We start from the raw sequence: 23433 nt of genomic DNA, 5'->3' as shown, positions 1-23433 counted from the left end.
GATTAAGAGCCCCAGCCAGATTATAGGATCGTCTCTTTGAAGGCTGGGGCTGAATCCACATCAGTCTCTGGGCCGGTTACACAATAAACACAATATAATATATTACCGGCTAAACTTCATATGACACATGAGCCAGCTAGCCTGGCCCTGTCACAGGGAGTGCATGAGTTAATGTGTTTGTGTGTATCATAGATGTATAATTGTGGAAGGGAAAAGATGGCACTAGCAGAATGTTTGAGCCTTGGGGACCGAGATGGCACATCCCGGGTGTATATGGGACAAAGATGGCAAATCGTATGTGTGTTATCTGGGTGCTGGCCAGGTTCTATGTGGGCAATGTGGACGCCAGGGCTTGCTTTGGGGTGTGCAACCTGTGATCTATGCCTGTAATTTAGGGGGTTTTAAATATACCTTTAATGCTGTGTTTCTATGTGAATTCCAATTGATCTGTACCTGCAAAGCTGGGTTTCTGTGTTATTCTGTAGATCCATATCTGCTATGCTATGTTTCCATACGTTATTTATGTATACCTGCAAATACAGGGTTTGTATGTCTTGTTCAGTTGATTAATACCTGCAATGCTGTTTCCATGTATTTATTTGATCTATACCTGCGATGCTACGTTTCATATATTATTATTGTATACCTGCAAATACAGGATTTGTATGTCTGATTCTGTTTATTTGATATATACCTTTAGTGCTGAGATCACAAGTGAATTGCAATTGATCTATACATGCAAAGCTGGGTTTGTGCGTTAATGTGTTGATCTATACCTGCTATCGGCAGCAGGGTCTAATATATATATATATATATATATATATATATATATATATATATAAATAATCGGCAGCAGGGACTAATATTAATATATATATTAATATATATGGGCAGCAGGGGCTAATATATATATATCAGCAGCAGGATCTAATATTAGGTCCTGAAATAATTTAGTGCAAAAGTTAAGGTATTGTGTTGTTTAAAGGATTTCAAGGATTAGTCGTACTAAATTGTGGCTTCAGGCTTCCCATGTTGAATGATCAAGTATTGTATTGTCCAATAACAAAAGTATCATTCCATAGCACATTACTTTTGGCAATATATATATATATGTTTTTTCAGTCGTATGATTTAATGGTGGAAATTATTAATGCCCCCCCAGTTTGACTGTGGTATCCTGTGTGCCCCCCTATATACTGTTTCTAGAGTCGCCACTGGTCTTTAATAATTAGGAAGAGCTCACCCTGAAACAAATTGGACCCTGACGGACTCATTCACCAAATGTACCCCAGAGAATTGGGCATCTTAAGATCCTGGCACCATAATTTCACTCTTAGAGTTACTAATAATATATATTGGCAGCAGGGGCTAATATTAAAGGATGAAAACTAATATTTCAATCACGGTCTTTACTTCAAAGAGATAAGTACATATTTTGTAGCTATATATCTATCATGTGCTTCATAGCGTGTCCCTGAAATAAAATGTGGTCACCTTAACCTGCTATGTCAATTGTCACAAAGGGGTTAATGAGCACTGGACCCCACTCTCATAAAGTGACATCTAAAATTAACTCTCCATTTCAATCAAATACCGGTATAATCCCTGTTAATCCCATAATTTGCTTTTGTAATTGGGGAATATCTGTCAAAACACATGTCAGGGTTGTATTTGCAAATCACTTTCCATCTGTGGTATTTCGCAATATACCGTAATTCAACTTAATCTTGCATGCCCTAGAATACAACCTTAATCCCTGTTAATCTTACTCTTAAAACATGCCACTACAGTTTGGGGGAACCTGTGGCAATGATTTGTAATATACTTTCGGGATTGTGCCTGTAATTATTTCTACATACCCCCCCCCATTGTACCACAAATTTGCCCATAAAATATATTTGAAAGGATTCCAGATTCCAGTGCCCATGTAAGCAACCTGTCGAGTACCTAATAATAGTTAAGTAACAGTCACTGCATGTACAAATTTGGAACTGTATAGCTAAGCAGCTATAATAAGTAATAGCCATATGCAAATTTAAAAAAGGAATGTATGCCTAGAAACATCGAATAATAAAATTAACGCCTAAAGTCATTTGTGGCCAAGTAGTATATTGGATGCACTCTCAGAAAAACAATGGAATATGTTTGCACATTTGTTTTTTTATTACATTGGTAATACAAAAGCGCATACCAGGTCCGCGTATTTCCATAACTATTTATTAGCATGAACGCTGAACTGTTTTATAAATTAAAAAAAATCACAAAGCTACGAAACCTAACGAAACGTCTAGCTGTAACAATACGCATTTAAAACAGACCTGACGTATGACAATTAAATCCCACAAAAAAACATCATGTTCTGGTCACTCACGCGTCGCCCACATAGATTCGCCGGTAAACCTCGTTAAAATGTTGTGAGGGCAAGCTGTAGAAACCGTCATCGTTCGCCAGCAACTCATTCAGCGCCTGCACTGATATATCGTACTCCGACATAGCAACTCTATTTACGAAGAAACTTTGGCCTTCAACACTAGACGCAACAACCAATTAACTGCTCTGTCGAAAAGTAGGAGGATTCTTATAACATTCAATTATCGTATACATTCATCGTCTAAGCCAAAGGCGATAACAGTCTAAAAAAACAAAACTGATGCATTTCTGAAAAACATCTCCTGACTGTGGGATTATTCATTATTAGGCTTTGAGTATCCGTAAAGTTTAAAAGGCAAGTACCAAGTTTGCCGTCTGAACTGGGCCTGTACCTAACGACTCTTCCATACAGAAATGTTTTACTGGTATGCCAAAAAGTACATTTGAAGAGAAATAAAAGTAGTTTGGTATCGTTATATACTTTATAGAGACTGTAGTGCAACATTTAACTGCCAAAAAAGTACATTTGAAGAGAAATGAAAGTAGTTTGGTATCGTAATATACTTTATAGAGACTGAAGTGCAACATTTAACTCTGGGTTTTAGAGCTAATATTGTATTTTAACTGCTGTTGACAATGGTTGTTTTAACTTTAAACAGTGTTTGTGTTTAGCTGTAATTTTTTTTTTATTTATTGTACCGATACAAATTATATATTGGGGTTTTCTTTAGATACCATTATTTTAATCGTAATATCTAAGTTACTATAAAAAAAAAATCAATAAGATATGGTGAAATCCGGCATGGCATCCTGCGCTATGTATATGCCACTCCTCCCCTTCCCTCCCCTTCCCTCCCCTTTCCTCCCCTTTCCTCCCCTTCCCTCCCCTTTCCTTCCCTCCCCTTTCCTCCCCTTCCCTCCCCTTTCCTCCCCTTCCCTCCCCTTCCCTCCCCTTTCCTCCCCTTCCCTCCCCTTTCCTCCCCTTCCCTCCCCTTTCCTCCCCTCCCCTTTCCTCATGATATGCCTTTTAACCCTCTAAATACCACTGAGCCCCATGATATGCCTGTTAACCCTCTACATGCCACTGTGCCCAATGAAATGCCTTTTGACCCTCTATATGCCACTGTGCCCAATGAAATGCTCTTTGACCCCATATGTGCCGCTCTGCCTCCAGAAATGCCTTATACCCCTATATACCACTATATATGCATATAAGGGGGCAGAATGGCACATAGGGAGGTATAAGCATTTCAGGAGGCAGAATGGCGTATAGAGGGTTAAAAGGCATTTCTGGAGGCAGAGTGGCATTAAGGGAGTTAAAAGTAGGGCTGCAACTAACGATTATTTTCATAATCGATTAGTTGGCCGATTATTTTTTGATTAATCGATTAATCGGATAAAAAAATGAATGTAAATATTTAATTTATTTAAAATTATTTAATAAACAAGCAGGATGTTAAAAACAAACAAAAAGCCCAGGCTTGCCACACTGCCCACATATGCCACATACCCCCACATTTGCCACACTGCCTCCCAGACATGCCACACTGCCCTCCCCACATATGCCTTATTACTCCCAGATATGCCACACACCCCCATATATGCCATTCCGCCCTCCCCATATATATGCCTTACATCCCCTATATAAATCAAAATAGAAAAAGGCTCCATAGTTGGGGGTATAATGCATGCTGGGGTATAAGGCATATCAGGGGTATAAGACATATAGGGGATGTAAGTCACCAAAATCAGGAATCTGCACTCACTCCCCACAGGAACTCAGGTGCTTAGCTGTGCCAGGAAGGGCCAGCTCCCCAATAAATCAAAATAGAAAAAGGCTCCAGGCACTCATGGGTTCCATCAGGCAGATTTATTGGAAGAGACGACCATCAACTTGATAAAGACCTCATCGTGAGGTCGAAACGTTGTTGGTCGTCTCTTCCAATAAATCTGCCTGATGGAACCCATGAGTGCCTGGAGCCTTTTTCTATTTTGATTTATTGGGGAGCTGGCCCTTCCTGGCACAGCTAAGCACCTGAGTTCCTGTGGGGAGTGAGTGCAGATTCCTGATTTTGGTGACTTACATCCCCTATATGTCTTATACCCCTGATATGCCTTATACCCCAGCATGCATTATACCCCCAACTATGTCACTCCGTCCTCCCCAAATATGCTACTGTGCCCCCTGATATGCCACTGTGCCCCCAGATATGCCTTATACCCCCAGGTATGCCACTCCGTCCTTCCCAGATATGCCTTATACCCCCAGATATCCCATAGTCCCCTCATAGACCCGTTCACATCACACTGATACAATACTTTTATAAATAAGTACCCAGGATTTAGATTCCCCTTAGTTGCCCCCCTTTACATCTAATTGCACCTTAACTTAACTTTATTAAATTAATTAAATTAACCCTCAGTCCTCAGCATTAAATGAACCCTAAAGACCCCATCAACCACAACTGCCTCTAAATTAACCCCAAAGACACCACCAACCACAATTGCCCCTAAATTAACCCTAAAGACCTCATCAACCACAACTGCCTCTAAATTAACCCTAAACACCCAATCAAGCACAACTGCCCCTAAATTAACCCTAAACACACTTGGGCGGGGAACTCTCCTCACTGATAGCTGGGGAAGGTCTGTGCGATGGACGCAGACAACCCCCGCTGCTAACCGCACCTCCTTCCGGCTGCAGCGGAAGTTGTCTACGCGAATCGCGAAGTCCACGCGCTGCCCTGGCTACACACTGGGGAATCAGAAGCATCGGTAAGTTTGGGGGGTGGGCATAAGACAGGAGGATCTTAGTCTCATAGTCAGACCTATTTGACCCCGATTAAAGGGGTCTTTTTCAGAGCATTTGCTCTGAAAAAAACCTTGTCTTATAATCGAGCAAATACGGTAATTTAATACAATTAAATAATTAACTTGGCAGATCAGACGTGTTCTAGTAGTTCAGGAATAAGCAGTAATGGGTAACAATTTTTCACCATAATGTTGTTAAGCTCCCGGTAGTTGACACAGGGACGCAGACCTCAATCTTTTTTATGGACGAAAAAGATCCCAGCTCCGGCAGGAGAAGTAGAAGAACGCATGAAGCCTTTCGTAACATTCTCTTCTATACATTCTTTTAATGCAGCAAGCTCCGGTTCGGAAACACATCCTAGAGACTGGGCCCTAGGATGGGTATGCGCTGGTGTCCAGCTGGAAGACGTGGCTTGCCATTCTGATCACCTCTCGTGGAGTCTTCTGTCGATCTGTTTCACAAGACGCATAAATTCCTCCAAAGAAGGTGGAATAGAGGTACGGGCCAGTTCGTCCTTGATTGCATCCGACAAGCCCCAGCGAAACTGGTCGTGGAGTGCAGGCTCGTTCCAGTTCGACTCTAGGGCCAGGCTCCTGAATTCCGTGATGTACTCCTCCACGGGGCACCGTGCTTGCTTTAAGCCTCTCAACGTAGTAGCAGATGAGGATACCCTGAATGGATCTTCATAAAGAGCACCACCATCATAGGGTGGTGCCGAGTTGTTGAGGGCTCTATAGGTCAGGGTTAGAAGTTTGAATTTGATTCTGAAAGGTATGGGGAGCCAATTAAGTGATTGGCATAGTGGAGCAGCAGATGAGGAGCGGTGGCAGAGAAAAAATAATCTAGCTGCAGTGTTGAGGATGGATTGAAGCGGTGAAAGGCGACCGGTTAGCAGGCAGTTGTAATAATCCAGGCAGGATATCACAAGGGAGTGGAATAGTAACTTGGTGGTGTCTTGCGTGAGGAAAGGGCAGATTCGGGAGATGTTTTTCAGGTGGAGGCGGCAGGATTTGGGGAGGGACTGGATGTGAGGAATGAAGGAGAGAGCAGAGTCGAGGGTGATAGTGAAGTTATCAACAGTAATAGAGATGTCAGGAAAAGCGGACAGAGCAGATGGCGGGATTACCATGAGTTCGGTCTTAGAGATGTTGAGCTTTAGGTAACGGGACGCCATCAATGATGCAATTCCTGATAGACAGTCAGTGAGGCGAGTAAGAAGAGAGGAGGAAAGGTCAGGAGTAGAAATATAGAGTAGGGCAGGGGCGTCCAACATGCGGCCCGCGGGACCTCGAGGTGCGGCCCGCGTGAGATCAGCAGCCAGGATCACAAGAGCCCTGCTGCTTACTTGTGGGAGGGTCTATTCTCTGCTCCGGTCCTGTCTCCTCTGTGGGGAGAACGAGGGAGGCTGTGCCCCCTGCTGAAGTCTGTGATCTGCATTGAGAGAGCTGTAGTGCAGGTAAGGGGGTGGGGGAGGGTGTTTGAATGAGTATGCCTGATTGAGGGAATGAATCTGTGAATGAATGAATTTGTGTGTGTGTGTGAAAGCATGGATGTGTAAGTGCTGAAACCTAGGCATGATGGGACTGTGATTGCTGTTAACAATCTCACTCCTATCATGCCAAGTCAGCCTGAAACCTGGCTAGCTACCCCCTTGTGTATTGATGCTGCCAGTAGTATGGGGTCTGCACTTACAGCCACCCTGTACCAGCATGTACTGGCTGACTTGGGATGATAGGAGTGTGATTGCTAACAGCAATCTGCTAACAGCAATCACAGTCCCATCATGCCTAGGTTCCAGCATTTACTAGTTGCCTGGGTATAAAAAGAGTGTGTTTGCTGTTAGCAATCACACTCCTATCATGCCAAGTCATATTGTTGATTCTTTTTGTCCAATTGTGGTGTGTTACTTTTAATAAAAGCGTGGTCACACACTAAAATTGGACAAAAAATACAATGCCCAGCCAACCAGTGCATGCTGGAATCTGGGTATGCCTGAGATTGCTGTTAACAATCATAATATATAATTTTTTGTACAATTTTGGTGTGTAACTTACTTTTATTAAAAAAGTGTGGGGGGGGTCATTTTCAGTTTCGGCTAAGTGAACCCTGAAATTTCGGTTTTGGTCCAGATTTTCATTTTAGTGCATCGCTAAAATAAATAGAACTATTTTATTTTTACTTATCCAGAATCCTGAATTTGTAGTCACAAAACTTTCTAGGCTCAGAAATCAGTGAGAGGAAAAGTAAAGGTTTTGTGTCATTTACTTTATTTTAATCTGCATATTTTATTAAAGGCCATATTTTCTCACAGTGAAAAATGAGTGCGGCCCTCGCACTGATACAATTCTGATGAAGATGCAGAAAAAACTTGGACGCCCCTGGAGTAGGGTGTCATCTGCATATAGGTGGTACTGGAAACCAAAAGGAAGAAATACGTTTTCCGAGGGAAGAAGTGTAGATGGAGAATAGCAGAGGCCCAAGAACTGAGCCTTGAGGAACACCAGTAGATAGCCAGTTCCAGTAAATTAGACACTAAAAGTACGATTAGAAAGGTAGGATTTAAGCCATGAAAGAACCATGTCACATATGCCATGAGCATGGAGGGTCTGTAGGAAAAGGGGGTGGTCGACTGTGTCGAAGGCTGCTGAGAGGTCCAAGAGAACAACCAGTGAGAATTGGCCTTTCATTTTAGCCTTGAGGAGGTCATTAGTAATCTTAGTGCAGTCTCTGTTGAATGCTGTGGACGGAAACCAGATTGTAGAGGGTCAAGTAGAGAGTTTGACGAGAGAAAGTTTGTCAGTTGATTGTAGGTTAATCGTTCTAGCAGTTTGGAAGCTAGCGGGAGAAGTGAAAGTGGATGGTAGTTTGATGGGGATGTGGGATCAAGGGAAGGTTTCTTTAGGATGGGGGAGATGATGACATGTTTGAATGAGGATGGAAATACACCAGAGGACAAGGAGAGATTAAAGATGTGGGTTAGGGTTGGGGTAAGGACACTAGAGAGGGGTGGTAGGAGATGCGAAGGTGCAGGGTCGATGGGACAGGTGGTGAGGTGGGAAGACAACAGGACCTTGGAAACTTCAAGTGGTGTAACTGGGCTGAACCAAGTGAGGATGGATTGAGGTGAGGAGGGAGGTTGCAGTACCATATGATTGACACTATGGGGGAGGATGTTATCCCTGATGATGTCAATTTTGTTTTTGAAGTAGGTGACAAGCTCTTTGGCAGGGAAGTTGGAGGGCAAGGGAGGTGCTGTGGGTCTGAGAAGGGTGCTAAATGTGGAGAATAGACATTTAGGGTTATGGGAAAGAGAGGTGATTAATGAAATGAAATATGTTTGTTTAGAGAGATGGAGGGTCGAGCGGAGCATGAATTTGTAGTGAACGAAGTCTTCAGGTGAACGAGACTTCCTCCACAGGCGCTCAGCGGTACGTGAACACCTTTGAAGGAGGCGTGTCTGTTTGGAATGCCATGGCTGAGGTGGACGGCGTGGGGGATTGCGTACAGTTAAAGGGGCAACCATATCTAGGGTTGTAGTGAGAGCAGCAGGACAGGTAGTGTCCGAGGGTGTCAACCACGTTTCGGTGCAAGAAGGCTAAGGTGGTTCGAGATGAAAAGGTCGTGGACAACAGTTATTTTATTGCAAACAGAGCATGCATTCCAGAGGGCACAGGAGAGAGGGGTGCCGGGGTTGCATTGGACTGATTTAAGATTGGAGGGATTGCGGTAGTTTGTGTTAGTTCAGCAGGTGCGTGGACGGAAGAAGGTGGGGATGGTGGGGCCAGGGTTACGTTCAATGTCACCTGAGCACAGAAGGTGTAGGATACAGACAGAAAACAAATGGGAATGTGATTTGTGGGCATTGGATGCCTTCACTTATGAGTGCTGAGTTGTGTTGGGGTATAAAGATAACAGAAAAGCATATGAGCTAGGGTGGGGTGATAGATGGGATGTGGACTGTAGAGGTTTCGTCAAGGGGTGTAGAGGCTGCAGCGGTTTGTGGGAACGTACATAGAAACATGTATGGGTTCATAGTAGGGAGTGAGGTGTAGCAGGCAAGTGCCTATGTGGGTTACCTGCTTTTTGCGATGTCATTTGTCGTTTCCCTCTAGTTTAACTCCAGTGTAACTCTTATCTGTCCACTTATGAAGAGTCCACTTGGGGAAAGGCCACAGCAGCTACATTTCCAAGTGTGGTCTAACAATTAAAAGGCCTGCCTCACAAGTGGTCAGATAAGGTGATTGCAAACAGGAGGCAGATGTTTCACACCTTGGCTTACAATTGCAATTAGGTTAGACTAGAGGGCACCAAATTTAACCATTTAAGCAGCAGGGTATGGAGAAAGGCAGGATAAAGACATACCAGGTGAAAAACAGGGGTGTTACAGCAGGAGATGAGGGTTCAGGGGTACGTCAGATGTTATGAATTAACCATACAAGGTGAAAAACAGGGGTGTTACAGCAGGAGATGAGGGTTCAGGGGTACATCAGATGTTATGAATTAACCATACCAGGTGAAAAACAGGGGTGTTACAGCAGGAGACGAGGGTTCAGGGGTACGTCAGATGTTATGAATTAACCATACCTGTAAGAGAGGGAAATGGATGAGATTAATACAGATTATCAGGTGAGTAGTCAGATGAAAGCATGGAGACCAGGATGGGTGTCTGGATAGTCCAGTGTAACTCTTATCTGTCCACTTATGAAGAGTTCACTTGGGGAAAGGCCACAGCAGCTACCATTAGGGACATTTGAGGCATGACTTTAGCCAGGAAGCGAACTGGCAAAAGACCACCACCAGCAGAAGCAGCATTGGAAAACTGAAAAGGTGAATGAGTAGGCAATTGACGACCCGCTCACCTGTTTCACCCCAGGGCAAAGCATCCAAACACTGTCAGTCCTTGACGTTTGGGAGCAGACTTCCAGGGCTCAGACACTAGGCCCAAGCGTAAGTTGGCTACACTGGCGAAAGCAGCAGATGTTGCCACACCGCAAACAAGCGCAACCAGGGGGAGAAACTACCTTGACCATTAGGGACATTTCAGGCATGATTTTAGCCAGGAAGCGAACTGGCAAAAGACGTTGGTACCACCACCAGCAGAAGCAGCACTGGAAACGGAAAAGGTTTGACGACCCGCAATTGACGACCCGCTCACCTGTTTCACCCCAGGGCAAAGCATCGAAACACTGTCAGTCCTTGACGTTTGGGAGCGGACTTCCAAAGCTCACACACTAGGCCCTAGTGTAAGTTGGCTAAACCGGCAGAGGTAACAGACATTGCCACACCGCAAACAAGTGCAACCAAGGGGAGAAAATACCCTGACCATTAGGGAAAATTAACTTTCCAAGCTAAGAGCTTTGTACCCCAACTTGGGCAGATTGAATTTAAGATGAGGTGCCTTGCGTGAGCGCTTTGGACTCAGTATGTTTCCAGTCATTGGAAACACGCGCTCACTTTGAACAGTGGTTGGCAGACATGATAGTAGCTGCTGCGCAACCCATGAGAGTGCAGGCCACACGCTTTTCTTTTCATCCCAGTAGCTAAGAGGATCAACATTAGGTGCAGAAGGAACTTCACAGAGGTAAAGTTTGACCATTTCAGCAGCACTACTCTTCTTTCTGCTGCTAGCTCTGTCAGATGGTCCAACTATGCTCCCAAGTGCCTCTTCCCACAATGCAGCTGCTCCACTCAGCTGTGTTGTGCTGCTTGCGGCACTGCTGCTGATGCTGCGGCTAGGAGTAGCAGACAACATCATCTCTCCCTCCTCGGACGCTGCCAGTCACGCACCTTTTCAACCAATTGCTCCCAGTAGCTACTGAGAACATTGAATTTCATTGCTAGCTTTCCCTTAATCCTTTGATCGCAAAGGCACGCTAGCATCATTTCGGGACTTTCTTCCATGCGTTTGCAAAGGCATATTTTTAGCAGATCCTTCAGATTCCTGACTATGGGTGCTATGTCAGGATGTAGAGTGCCACCTTGAACAGCCTCATGGTTTTCAAGTAACACATCCATCTTGCTACCTAGATGGGAGAACACTGGGATTACCTGGGCCAGACTGGCAGTGTTTGAACCTTTTGTGGCATCCCTGAATAGTTTCAGGACAGACACTAGCTGGGCGATCACTGTCCAATCCTCCCTATTCAATAGAGATGTAATCCCAATATTGTGCTCTGAGGCAAGATTGTGGATTGCCCTTTGCCGCTCCAAAATCCTCTCCAGCATCTCTAAAGTGGAGTTCCACCGCGTACTGGCATCTTGTCATAGACCAGAGGTGTCCAACATGCGGCCCGCGGGCCAAATGCGGCCGGCGGGACCTCGAGGTGCAGCCCGCGTGAGATCGGCAGCCAGGATCACAAGAGCCCTGCTGCTTACTTGTGGGAGGGAAGTCTGTGATCGGCATTGAGAGAGCTGTAGTGCAGGTAAGGGGGTGGGGGAGGGTGTTTGAATCAGTATGCCTGATTGAGGGAATGAATCTGTGAATGAATGAATTTGTGTGTGTGTGATAGCATGGATGTGTAAGTGCTGGAACCTAGGCATGATGGGACTGTGATTGCTGTTAACAATCCCACTCCTATCATGCCAAGTCAGCCTGAAACCTGGCTAGCTGCCCCCTTGTGTATTGATGCTGCCAGTAGTATGGGGTCTGCACTTAAAGCCACCCTGTACCAGCATGTACTGGCTGACTTGGGATGATAGGAGTGTGATTGCTAACAGCAATCACAGTCCCACCATGCCTAGGTTCCAGCATTTACTAGTTGCCTGGGTATAAAAAGAGTGTGTTTGCTGTTAGCAATCACACTCCTATCATGCCAAGTCATATTGTTGATTTTTTTTGTCCAATTGTGGTGTGTTACTTTTAATAAAAGCATGGTTACACACTAAAATTGGACAAAAATTACAATGCCCAGCCAACCAGTACATGCTGGAATCTGGGTATGCCTGAGATTGTTGTTAACAATCATAATATATATTTTTTGTACAATTTTGGTGTGTAACTTACTTTTATTAAAAAAGTGTGGGGGGGGTCATTTTCAGTTTCGGCTAAGTGAGCCCTGAATTTTCGGTTTTGGTCCAGATTTTCATTTTAGTGCATCGCTAAAATAAATAGAACTATTTTATTTTTACTTATCCAGAATCCTGAATTTGTAGTCACAAAACTTTCTAGGCCCAGAAATTAGTGAGAGGAAAAGTAAAGGTTTTGTGTCATTTACTTTATTTTAATCTGCATATCTTATTAAAGGCCATATTTTCTCACAGTGAAAAATGAGTGCGGCCCTCGCACTGATACAATTCTGATGAAGTGGCCCACTGCAGAAAAAACTTGGACGCCCCTGTCATAGACAGTGTACGGGAAGAACTGCCCTCTCTTGCTCTTCCCTCAAAAGTTGGCTAGCCTTAACACTGTGGTGGAAAAGCCCAGCGATCTTTCTACAGCGTGACAGAACTACTGCTGCTACATTAGTTCCTTCTGACATTGCTGCCTTGACTATAAGATGGATGATGTGGGCTGCACAGCGCACACCAACAGTATGACCATCTTGCAGCGCTTTCACCATGTTTGCACCTCTGTCAGTTACCACAAAACCAACATCAACATTGGTGCCCGCCTCTGCTCCCACCCAAAGGCAAAAAATTTTCCTTATTGCATGCAGAATATTTATAGAAGTGTGCTTTTCATCCATCACTTCTGCATGTAGAAGGAATGATCGGTAGCCCGCTGCAGCAGTTTCCTTAGACACACTGGGCTGCCACCAGTGTGCTGTCAAGGAAAGAAAGGCATGCTGACCGCTAGGTGCACTCCACAAATATGTTGTGAAATGTACAGACTGACCAGCAGCCTTGCAAAGCTCCTCTTGCACAGGACCGATACAGCGAGGGGACAATGTTCCTAGTGAAAGTGGAACATGAAGGAACTGTGTATTGTGGAGCCACAGCTGCCATCAATTTTTATTTTTTTTTAAACAATTTATTCAAAGAGGGTAATGCACAGATGAAGTACATAAAAGAAATAAAGGGCAAACTGAAATACAGTGTACAAATACAATAAGAATGTATCAGCATCAGCAGGACGGAATGCTCGGCAGACCCATGTGTAAGAAAATACATATAAAGAATGAACCAACAGGAAGGATACATAATACAGGCGGGTCTGACAGTAGCAGTTTATGAACGACGTCCGTAGAGAAGGCGTGGCTGGTAAACAAGACAATCAAAAATATAGCGAACATGTATTAACCTAGCCCCATCACAACTCCCGAAGCACTCCCCCAACCATAGCCTGAGAAGGACGAAACCCTGGAATGGGGCAGATCCCCCTCAGCGCCTGAAGACAGAACCAACCAGTGGAATGAAAGGAATTATAAAGGGACAATTTTACAGAGTCATCTAGGACCGCAATAAAGGAAGACCGTTTTCGGAAGAAGAATTTAGCTTTAACTTCCCTATGCATAGCGGCCTCTAACCAGTCTAGTCGAAAAATACTATGCAATCGGGAAAGAACCATGTCAAGAAGAGGCGGGGAGGACTTTGTCCATTGGGTCAGTATGACCTTTTTACCAACCGCTGATACAATAAGCAGAATAGCTTTTAATGCAGCAGAAAAGGGACGAGTATCGGAAGGCGGCAAGATACCAAAAAGAGCCCACTCCACTGTCATGGGAAGGGGTAAACCCAAAACAGTAGTAACATATTGGTGAACGGCTTTCCAAAAGGTGGTAATAGAGGAACAAGCCCAGAGGTTATGATAAAGATCGGCATCAGGCTCTGCACAACAAAACATATAGGCTCTGTGGAGAATTTTCAAAAACATTTCACTATATGAGCGGGACACCAAGAGCTTAGAGTTGAACACCGTGGCGTCAACCAAGGTATCCAGGTCTATCTCCGGGAGGTCCTTCTTCCAAGCAGGCAGGCCCTGTCTAAGGGACCCCCATGTAATAATAGGGCGAATTTGCCCATAGAGAAAGGACATGGTGAGAGAACTGGTAGGAGTACGTAGGGTCACATTATCAAGAGGATTATTGTGGTCTTTGGGCGATAGCATAGCAAGAGTACTCACAACAAAACTGCGAAGCTGCAAATAATGTAGCGGTGAACAGAGACTGAGGAAAATTTCACACGGAACTGCTGCCAGGTAAGAACACACGAGGTAGTAAGGGAAAGAAAATCAGTCACAAGGCGTCCCCCAACACATTCCAGTCTCCTGAAAACAGGAGCAGATTTACATAGTAACATAGTAACATAGTTCATAAGGTTGAAAAAAGACCAAAGTCCATCAAGTTCAACCTATATACATATTGTGTCCCTACTGTATAGATCCAGAGGAAGGCAAAAAACCCTTATGAAGCAGATGCCAATTGCCCCATACCAGGGGGAAAATTCCTTCCCGACTCCAAATATGGCAATCAGAATAAATCCCTGGATCAACGTTCTGTCCCTATTAATCTAATATCCATAACTTGTAATATTATTGCTTTCAAGAAACACGTCCAGGCTCCTTTTGAACTCTTTTATTGAGTTTACCATCACCACTTCCTCTGGCAGAGAGTTCCATAATCTCACCGCTCTTACTGTAAAGAACCCCCGTCTGTGCTGGTGTAGAAACCTTCTTTCCTCCAGCCGTAGAGGATGTCCCCTTGTTATAGATACAGCCATGCTGGAATCTGGGATTACGTACCATGGTCACATAGGGAGAGTGCAAGAATCCCAAACCCAAGCGCTTCCGCACCTGGGACCAAGCCCTAGACGTGTGATACAGCAGCGGATTTAAGCGTAAGTCAAGCGGCCACAGATGGGTAGGCATATGTAGGAGGGATGGCAAACGGATATTAGGAGAAAGCTGGGATTCCAGCCCAATAGAGGCAAAACGGTGCCTGTCTAAAATCCAGTCAACCGCATATCTGTAATTGGCCGCTAAATTATAATCAGGCAGGTGAGGGATATTCAAGCCACCATTGTTAGTGGGTTGTTGTAATTTGACCAGTGCAATCCGAGACCGCTTACCGCCCCACAGAAAACGCTGGAGAGAGCGATGGTGGGCATGTACATCAGCCCGCCGTAGCGTAATCGGGAGCATATGAATGGGGTAGAGAAGTTTAGGGAACGCAGCCATTTTATACAAGTGGCATCGTCCCGTGAAGGAAAGGGGAAACATGGCCCACGATTTAAACAGTTCGTCCACTTGTTGGAAAAGAGGACGAAAATTTTGCTTATACAGTTGGGAAAGAGAAGATGGGATCATAAGACCCAGGTACTTGATAGCCGAGGTGGCAGTCCAGCGGAAAGGAAAACGATCGCCCCAGCCATTCCTGGCCTGAGGGAAAATTGGGAGGGCTTCTGTTTTGGTTGCATTAATCAAAAACCCCGAAGCCCTATGAAACAACGCAAAAAGGTCCATAAGAGGAGGGACGGACTGCTTAGGATCAGAAAGAAACAAAAGCAGGTCGTCGGCAAAAGCAACCACCTTCAAGTCAGCGCCACCCACAGGGATGCCCTTTAGTTGGTTAGAGCAAAGAATCAGACGAAGCAGCGGCTCAATGGCTAAATTAAATAGCAACGGGGAAAGGGGGCAGCCCTGACGTGTACCCCTTCCCAACTGACGTGGTGAGTTAAGCCCATTAATGAGGAGTTGGGTGAGAGGAGAGCTATATAGAGACCGAAACAAGTGAGTAAAACGGATGCCAAAATGATGGAATTTGAAAAAGGACGTTAAATAATGCCACGAAATACGATCAAACGCCTTGTCAGCATCACAACTTAGTGGAGACAATGGCCGAGATCAGACTGCGAACATTTTGGGTAGAATGCCTCCCACGAAGGAAGCCCGTCTGGGATGGTCCGATCAACCGAGCTAAAATGGGCTGGAGGCAAGAAGCCATTATAGCAGTCAAAATTTTAAAATCCTGATTGAGGAGAGAAATCGGGCGATAAGAAGACAACAGCTCGTGGGGCGCGATTGGGTTTAGCAATAAGGACCGTCTTAGAAAGATTAAAGTCTCGCGGAGGAGGTTCACCTGCAAGTAGACGGTTATATAATTCCTGGAGATGAGGCAACAGATGGGGTGATAACATTTTGTAGTATTCCGCACTGAGGCCGTCAGGCCCCGGCGTCTTATGAGTTGGCAGGGACTTAATAATGGACCTAATTTCTTGTAGAGAAATAGGTGCTTCTAGGTGATCCCTATCCTGTTGGGTGAGTTTAGGGATTTGAACCCGGCTGAAAGTGTCAATCATTGCATCAAAAGCAACAGGTTCCTCGGTATAAAAGCTGCTAAAATAGTCAACAAACAGTTGGGAAATCCTGATAGGGGACGAGGTACGAGTTTGATCACGATCCCTCAAACGGGTAATAAATTGTCTCTTATATTGAGAGCGAGTGACCAAATGAGCCAGGAGTTTCCCCGCCCTGTTGCCCCAACGGAAATATCTATTGCGCATATAGGCACAAGAGATCTGTGCCCTCTCAGTGGCCCAAGCATCATATAACGCTTTAGTCTCCCTATAAACCTTCGCAGTTTCAGCAGATTGGGACAGGACATGGTTAGAGTATGCCCGAGACAGATCACGACCCAAGTGCAGGAGCCGCTCAGCAGTCTCCCGCCTACATCTTGACACATAGCTAATAATATGTCCGCGCAACACAGGTTTAGATGCCTCCCAAAATAGGTTCATATCGTCCATATGAGCGAGATTATCATCAACATAATTAAGCCACTCCCGTTCCAAAAAGGAGCGGAAGTCGTCGGAGTGAAAGAGATTAGAGGGGAATCTCCAATTGTAGGAGAACGACCGAGGGGTAGCAAGCCGAAAATCTAGCCCTATTGGCGCGTGGTCGGAAATAGCTATAGGGAAAATGTGGACAGCCTTGATCCTATATAGCAAAGGCTCCGGGAGAAAGAAATAATCTAGCCTAGAAAAGCAGGATTCCAGTAAAGTAAACAGTAAACAATAGTCCCAGGGAGTCCCAGCGAACCCCCATCGAGACAGACTTATCAATGCGAAAACATAATCGACAAACAGGTTGCCCTAAGAATGAACAAGACCTCTCAATTTTTTCCCCCAATTTAACCCACCCTATGATGCGAGAACAAACGCACCAAAAAACCCAAACAAAACAAAAAACCCTAAAACAATAGTACAGAAAACATAACAGATTCCAAGAAACATATGGAATGCAGCAGGTATTACTTGGAAGTAACCAAGGCAGAAGGAGGAGAACGAGGAGAAGGAGAAGAGGCAAGAGGCGAGGACCCGGTGCCCCCTTGTGAGGCTTGCAGGTGAGTCGGTAAATCCAGGTCATCAGCCATGAAGCGCTTAGCATCTTCCGGGGAATCGAAGAGAAAGGACGTACCAGCATGATGTATTCTCAATTTCGCTGGGTACAATAAGGCAAATTTTATCTTGGAATACAACTCCGTGCAAACTGAGGAAAACTGCCTTCTCTTCGCAGCAATAGCCGCAGAGAAGTCTTGAAAAAGCAAGAGCCGATGTCCTTGGTAACGAAGATCCCGCACTTTACGGTATGCCTCAAAGAGCCTGTGTTTGTCCTGGAAATTCAGAACCCGAAAGATAAGTGCGCGAGGTCGAGCTTGGGAGCTCTTAACGTCAGGCCCGATCCGATGCACCCTTTCCACAAGCACTTTATCATAGGGAGAGGGAAGACCTAATTCTTTCGGCAGCCAATTGCTGACAATGTCCATCAGGGAGGAGGCCTTCTCAGTTTCCGGGAGACCCAGCAGTCTGATATTGTTATGCCTGCTACGATTTTCCAAATCTTCCAGGCGGTCCTGTAATTGAAGGATAGCAGCCGCTTGATCTTGTACAGTAGCCGTCAAAGATGTGCGGTCGTCCTCCAGGTCAGAAACTCGCGACTCCAATTCTCAAATTCTTTGACTCTGTGAAGTAAGCTCAGCCAACGTACTATCTATGGAAGCAGTCAGTTTGTCGAGTTTCACATCTAAGAGGGGAGAAATCAGATTGACAATATCTTGAGCCGTAAGTGGAGGTGGAGGCGTGCAATCGTCAGGGGATGCCGCAAGTGTAGCCTGCTTCGGAGAATCAGGAGCAGATCTGGAGGCTCCATGTGTCTTGTCCCGTGCCTTCCCTTGCCTGGTAGACGATTTCGGTGTCGGATCCATGTAGCGTTCCATGGGGCCCAGAAGGCACCGGGCACCCCTCGTTAGGAAAGAGGGGAGAAAGACGAGAAGGGAGAGAAGAAGAAAGAAAGAAGAGAGACGGAGAGGGTAAGAAAGAGTAAGGTACCAAGAACAGCTGCCAAGGTGGAAAGCAAGCTGTAAATCAAGTGGTAGGAGATACACCACAACAGCCGCAAAGTAAGTAAGATACAAGCAATACGGTATATAGTGCAATATATAGTGCAGTGTAAACAGAGACGGTGAACCACGCAATGAAGAAATAAACACAGCGTATAACCTATTACAGTTCAGGGCAATGATAAACAGCAGAAAGCAAACTGTAATGGTGTATGAAGTCCAAAGGGGCGGTTAAATAAGTCCAGCAGCAGGAAGGAAACCTTTAGTCCCAAGTCCCAGTCCCACCACCCAACCTATCTAGAGCCCACCCCACACCCCTACCTAGCTAGTAGCACAGGAAAACAAAACAAAACAAAAAAAAAACACCCAGAACCCAACCCAGCCACCCAACCTAACTAGAACCCACCCTAAACCCCTAACTATCTAATGCCACCAGAGAAAAATAAACACAGAAAGGCCTAATAGCCACTTAGAGTCCAAAGCCTACCCCAGCAATCGTGCCAGATATGAGGAGCAGGTGGGAGAGGAAATCAGGAACAGCCGGGCACACGCGTTGCTGGAATAAAGGTGATCACTCCCGGTGGCAGCAGCAGGGATGCGGAGAAGAGGACGAGGACCAGCAATCGGATCCACCGCTACGGAGCAGGTAAGTGCCTCGAAGATGCAGCCCCATCCGCGACACCTCCGGCAATGCAGCAGCCAGGCCGGAATGAAGCAAGTGCGTCGCTGGTAGGGCAAAGCAGCATCGAACCTCAGCAGCACTGGGGAGGGAAAGGGCCGATGAAGGAGGCAGGTAGGGGCCCCCGAATGGGGAAGGCACGCGAGGTCTTGTGGCGTCGGGCCTAAAGCCCCAGACTAGGCCTTGACTCCCGGGCCGCAATCACGTTGCGCTTTAAACAATGTCCCAGCGACCGAAGAAACAAGATATCGGCAGGCCAATAAAGGTGAGCAGCCCACCAGTCATCCTGAGGGGATAATTTGGCGCTGTAGGGTCAAAATACCCGCAGATGGAACAGATAAAAGCTGAGGTGGCGGAGCGCAGCTAAAAAGCGGCCATCTGTAGGGCCTGCATCCCGGAAGTCCGCCATCAATTTTTTGAAAGGCTCCCCTTCAATCATGGAGAAGGATGCCCCTTCAACAGCAATGAACTGACCAATAAGTCGGGTTATTTTATTGGCCTGCTGTTTGGGAATTGACCTCCTGGAGTGGAATGCCCCAAATTCTTCCAGGGTGGGCTTGACATGTTGCAGTGCTCCAACCTTTTTAGGTCTTTGGCTGCCAGCACTAGCTGTAGCTGCTATTGGCTCAGAAGCAGCTGTTGAGGTTTTTCCACTCTCTCTGGAGATGGTACTAGTTTGCTGCCTGCCCTACGCTTTTCTGCATCTTTGCCCAATGGCACAGCGTTGTGTTGAGTGCTGAGGTGATGCTTCATGCTAGCACTGGTGAAATGCCCAGACACTTTCCCTGTGCTTATTAGCGTCCCACAATGTTTGCATTTTCCATAGCGCCATTCTTCTGCACTTTCATAGTGCTCCCAAATTGGGGCACGGAGAGCCTTGGACTGTGCACTTTTGGGTGCTGCTTCTACTGCTCTGGGTGGATGACCAGCGGCAGAACTAGTTCTCCGAACACTGGAGATTGCACATTAACCTCACTCTCCGTCTCTAGGCTCTCTACACTGCTACTAACAGTCTTATTGACACAGTTACAGTAATGGTGGTGGCACTGGTAACTGTGCCAGTGCAAACAGGAGTACTGGACATAGTGGGACTGCTAATTTCTTGAATTCTACCAGATTTAGTAGGTTTTGTTGTTGGTGGTGATGATGATAGTAGCGGAGAAGGTGGGGCTCAGGGGAAAATTGGGCACTAGTCATTCATACGGTATATAGACAAAAGTCGGGGCGCATAGATATGTGGGAAAAAATAGAACAAATATACTGTAATAAGTTCGAACTAAAAAACAAAAATTAAGATATTTGTTGCACTCACAAGTGTACTTGAAAGTGATAGCTCGTCAAAAAATCCAGACTCTTTTCTGTCTTGGAACTTCTGTGTAGAAGATAGGAAACGAAATAGTGCAATAAAAATAGGTATTGTTTAATAAATATAGATTAAAAACTTACAAACAGATGGGTATAACATATGGGTTATGCGTAAAAGCAGTGTCCTTCACGAAGGTAAATGGGTAATCAGCAAGTCCTTGTAAAGTCCAAATTTCGATAATTATAACGTTTCTCAACGCGTTTCGCCGATTTTTGTCTCGGCTTCCTCAGGAGAAATTCAAGAATCAATCTGTATCCCGTCTGTGTTTTCGCGGTTTTTTAAAGGTCCCGGCTCGCCGTCTTCCTCTGTTTACGTCATCTCTACGTCATCACGTTTAGTCTTTTCTTTTTTTCTTTTCTTTTAGATTCCTCAGGACGAAATGACAACAAATGGTGTGGAACTCCGTCGTCGTGACTCGTAGCCACCAATAATCGTGATCGGTAAGTGTATAAGTGTCAGATATTTTATGATAGAAAACATGTATTCCATATATTCTGTACTTACATGAACACAAAATGGAGTCAGAACCATTTTATTTTATTTAATCATGTAGTGATTATTTCTTTTTGTCCTTGTTCCATCTATAATAGAGAACAAAGGAGTATTCATGTATAATGATGTTTCAGCGTATATATGATACAATTAATGTTATCTTCCATGAGAAAGTTAAGGAGTAGACGCTGCATATCTTTAGAAATGTAACTTGGAATGGGGGATACATGGTAAGACTACCAAGGCCTGAGTTACTATCTAGGACAGGGGTGGGCAATTAATTTTCCCATGGGGCCACATGAGAAATTGGAATGGTTTTAGAGGGCCAGACCTCTACAAACTACAAACTCCGAAGCCTTGTCCATTTTGTTAACTTATGTGCTGTTTAATAAAGTTATTCAAGCCTACGTCATTGGTAGAGGTGCTTGAATAAGTAAGGCCTGAATAACTATTAGCACAGCACAGAAGTGAACAAAATGAACAAGGCTTCGGAGTGCATACCGTATTTTTCGCTCTATAAGACGCACCTGCTGATAAGACGCACCTAGATTTTAGAGGAGAAAAAAAAGGAAAAAATATTTTGAGCTAAAAAATGGGCTAAAATATTTATTACAATAACTGAATAAGCTATGAACACAGTAAGACACACACAGACACAGTGAGACACACACAGACACAGTAAGACACACACAGACACAGTGAGACACACACAGACACAGTAAGACACACACAGACACAGTGAGACACACACAGACACAGTAAGACACACACAGACACAGTAAGACACACACAGACACAGTGAGACACACACAGACACAGTAAGACACACACAGACACAGTAAGACACACACAGACACAGTGAGACACACACAGACACAGTGAGACACACACAGACACAGTAAGACACACACAGACACAGTGAGACACACACAGACACAGTAAGACACACACAGACACAGTGAGACACACACAGACACAGTAAGACACACACAGACACAGTGAGGCACACACAGACACAGTAAGACACACACAGACACAGTAAGACACACACAGACACAGTGAGACACACACAGACACAGTAAGACACACACAGACACAGTGAGACACACACAGACACAGTGAGACACACACAGACACAGTAAGATACACACACACAGTAAGACACACACACACAAACACAGTAAGACACACACACACAGTAAGACCTCCCTCCCTAACCCCCCTTCTCAGTATCTCCCCTCTAACTCCCTAACCCCCCCTTCTCAGTATCTCCCCTCTAACTCCCTAACCCCCCCTTCTCAGGATCTCCCCCCCCGCCCCGGTCACTTACCTTAAACTCCTGTGTTGGAAGCGTGAGGCGTTTGTCTCGGGTGCCGGCGCTTCACTGCTGATCGCCGGCGTCTGACGTCATATGCCGGCGCCCAGCGTAAAGCGCCGGCACCCGAGACAAACGCTTCCAACACAGGAGTTTAAGGTAAGTGACCGGGGCGGGGGGGGACACCGGACTCATTGGTGAGTCACCAGGACACTCTTTGCGGGCCGGTCCGAGCTATTCAGCGGGCCGGATGTGGCCCGCGGGCCGTGCTTTGCCCAGGTCTGATCTAGGAGGTAGCACCTGGCGATTAGGGTGACCAAGGATAAATTCCAAACACATATGTAATGGTTTTAAGTTAATTCTTAGACCAGAGCGTCTCTCACAGGTAAATTAAGAAATTACAACGGTGTAAATATGAGTAGAAATCCTAATTTTAATGGGTAAAACCCACCGTTATGATTGGAGAATTCCAATCAAGAGGTGGAGGCTATGATAATAAGCTCTGTTTTTAAGCTTATGTCTTGGATAATTAAAAAAAAAAAAAAAAGGAAAAGGACGGACTTATTCACCAAATTTACCCCAGAGAATTGGAATCTTAAGATTCTGGCACCATATTTCACTTTTGGAGTTACTTTGAGTTCTAACCTATATAACTTTTAGAAAGTTATATTCTTTCCCACTTAATTTCTTGCCACTGAACCTGGATTAATTTCTACAAGGACCAGTTGGACAACAGCAACAAGTGGTGGTAATTATAATTGTTTTATTATTCTGAATAGAGATGAATTTTGTCTTCTTCATATAGAATTCCCTGTTTCTGGGAAATAGTATATTGCATTATTGTATATGGCGGCTTGTGAGACTGCAGCTTATAACCCGTGATAATAACAATAATGAAAAGGTATTTTTACCTGTAGATGAAGTTTGACATCATTTGCATCTATTAGGAACTTCACTAATACTCGTAGACATTATTAAATTACTTTTAAATTTGTCATATTAGTTAAACTAATATAAGAGAAATAGTGATATCTTTATTACTGCCCGGATTATTATAAATTTTTGGTTGCTGAGTGGACTGGAAATTAATTGTGTGTTAGACTCATATAGTACTAATTCATATTG

General features: G+C 44.8%; 1 protein-coding gene across 1 annotated transcript in view; it reads right to left on the bottom strand.

The window, feature by feature from the left end:
- The window catches only part of LOC149281544 (dual specificity protein phosphatase 3-like), a 72888-nt gene extending 70395 nt beyond the window's left edge, over positions 1–2493 (bottom strand). Inside the window, exon 1 of the mRNA XM_089499177.1 lies at positions 2372–2493. Coding sequence (XP_089355303.1) covers positions 2372–2493 — 122 coding nt within the window. The remainder of the gene's footprint in view (positions 1–2371) is intronic.
- Positions 2494–23433: the final 20940 nt, after the last annotated feature.

The sequence above is a fragment of the Sceloporus occidentalis genome, unplaced genomic scaffold (genome assembly GCF_023333645.1).
Source record: "Sceloporus occidentalis isolate IW3139 unplaced genomic scaffold, rSceOcc1.0.p SCAF_130, whole genome shotgun sequence".
NCBI lineage: Eukaryota > Metazoa > Chordata > Lepidosauria > Squamata > Phrynosomatidae > Sceloporus > Sceloporus occidentalis.
The sequence above is the reverse complement of the archived record's forward strand: the minus strand, read 5'-3'. Positions and strand labels throughout refer to the sequence as shown.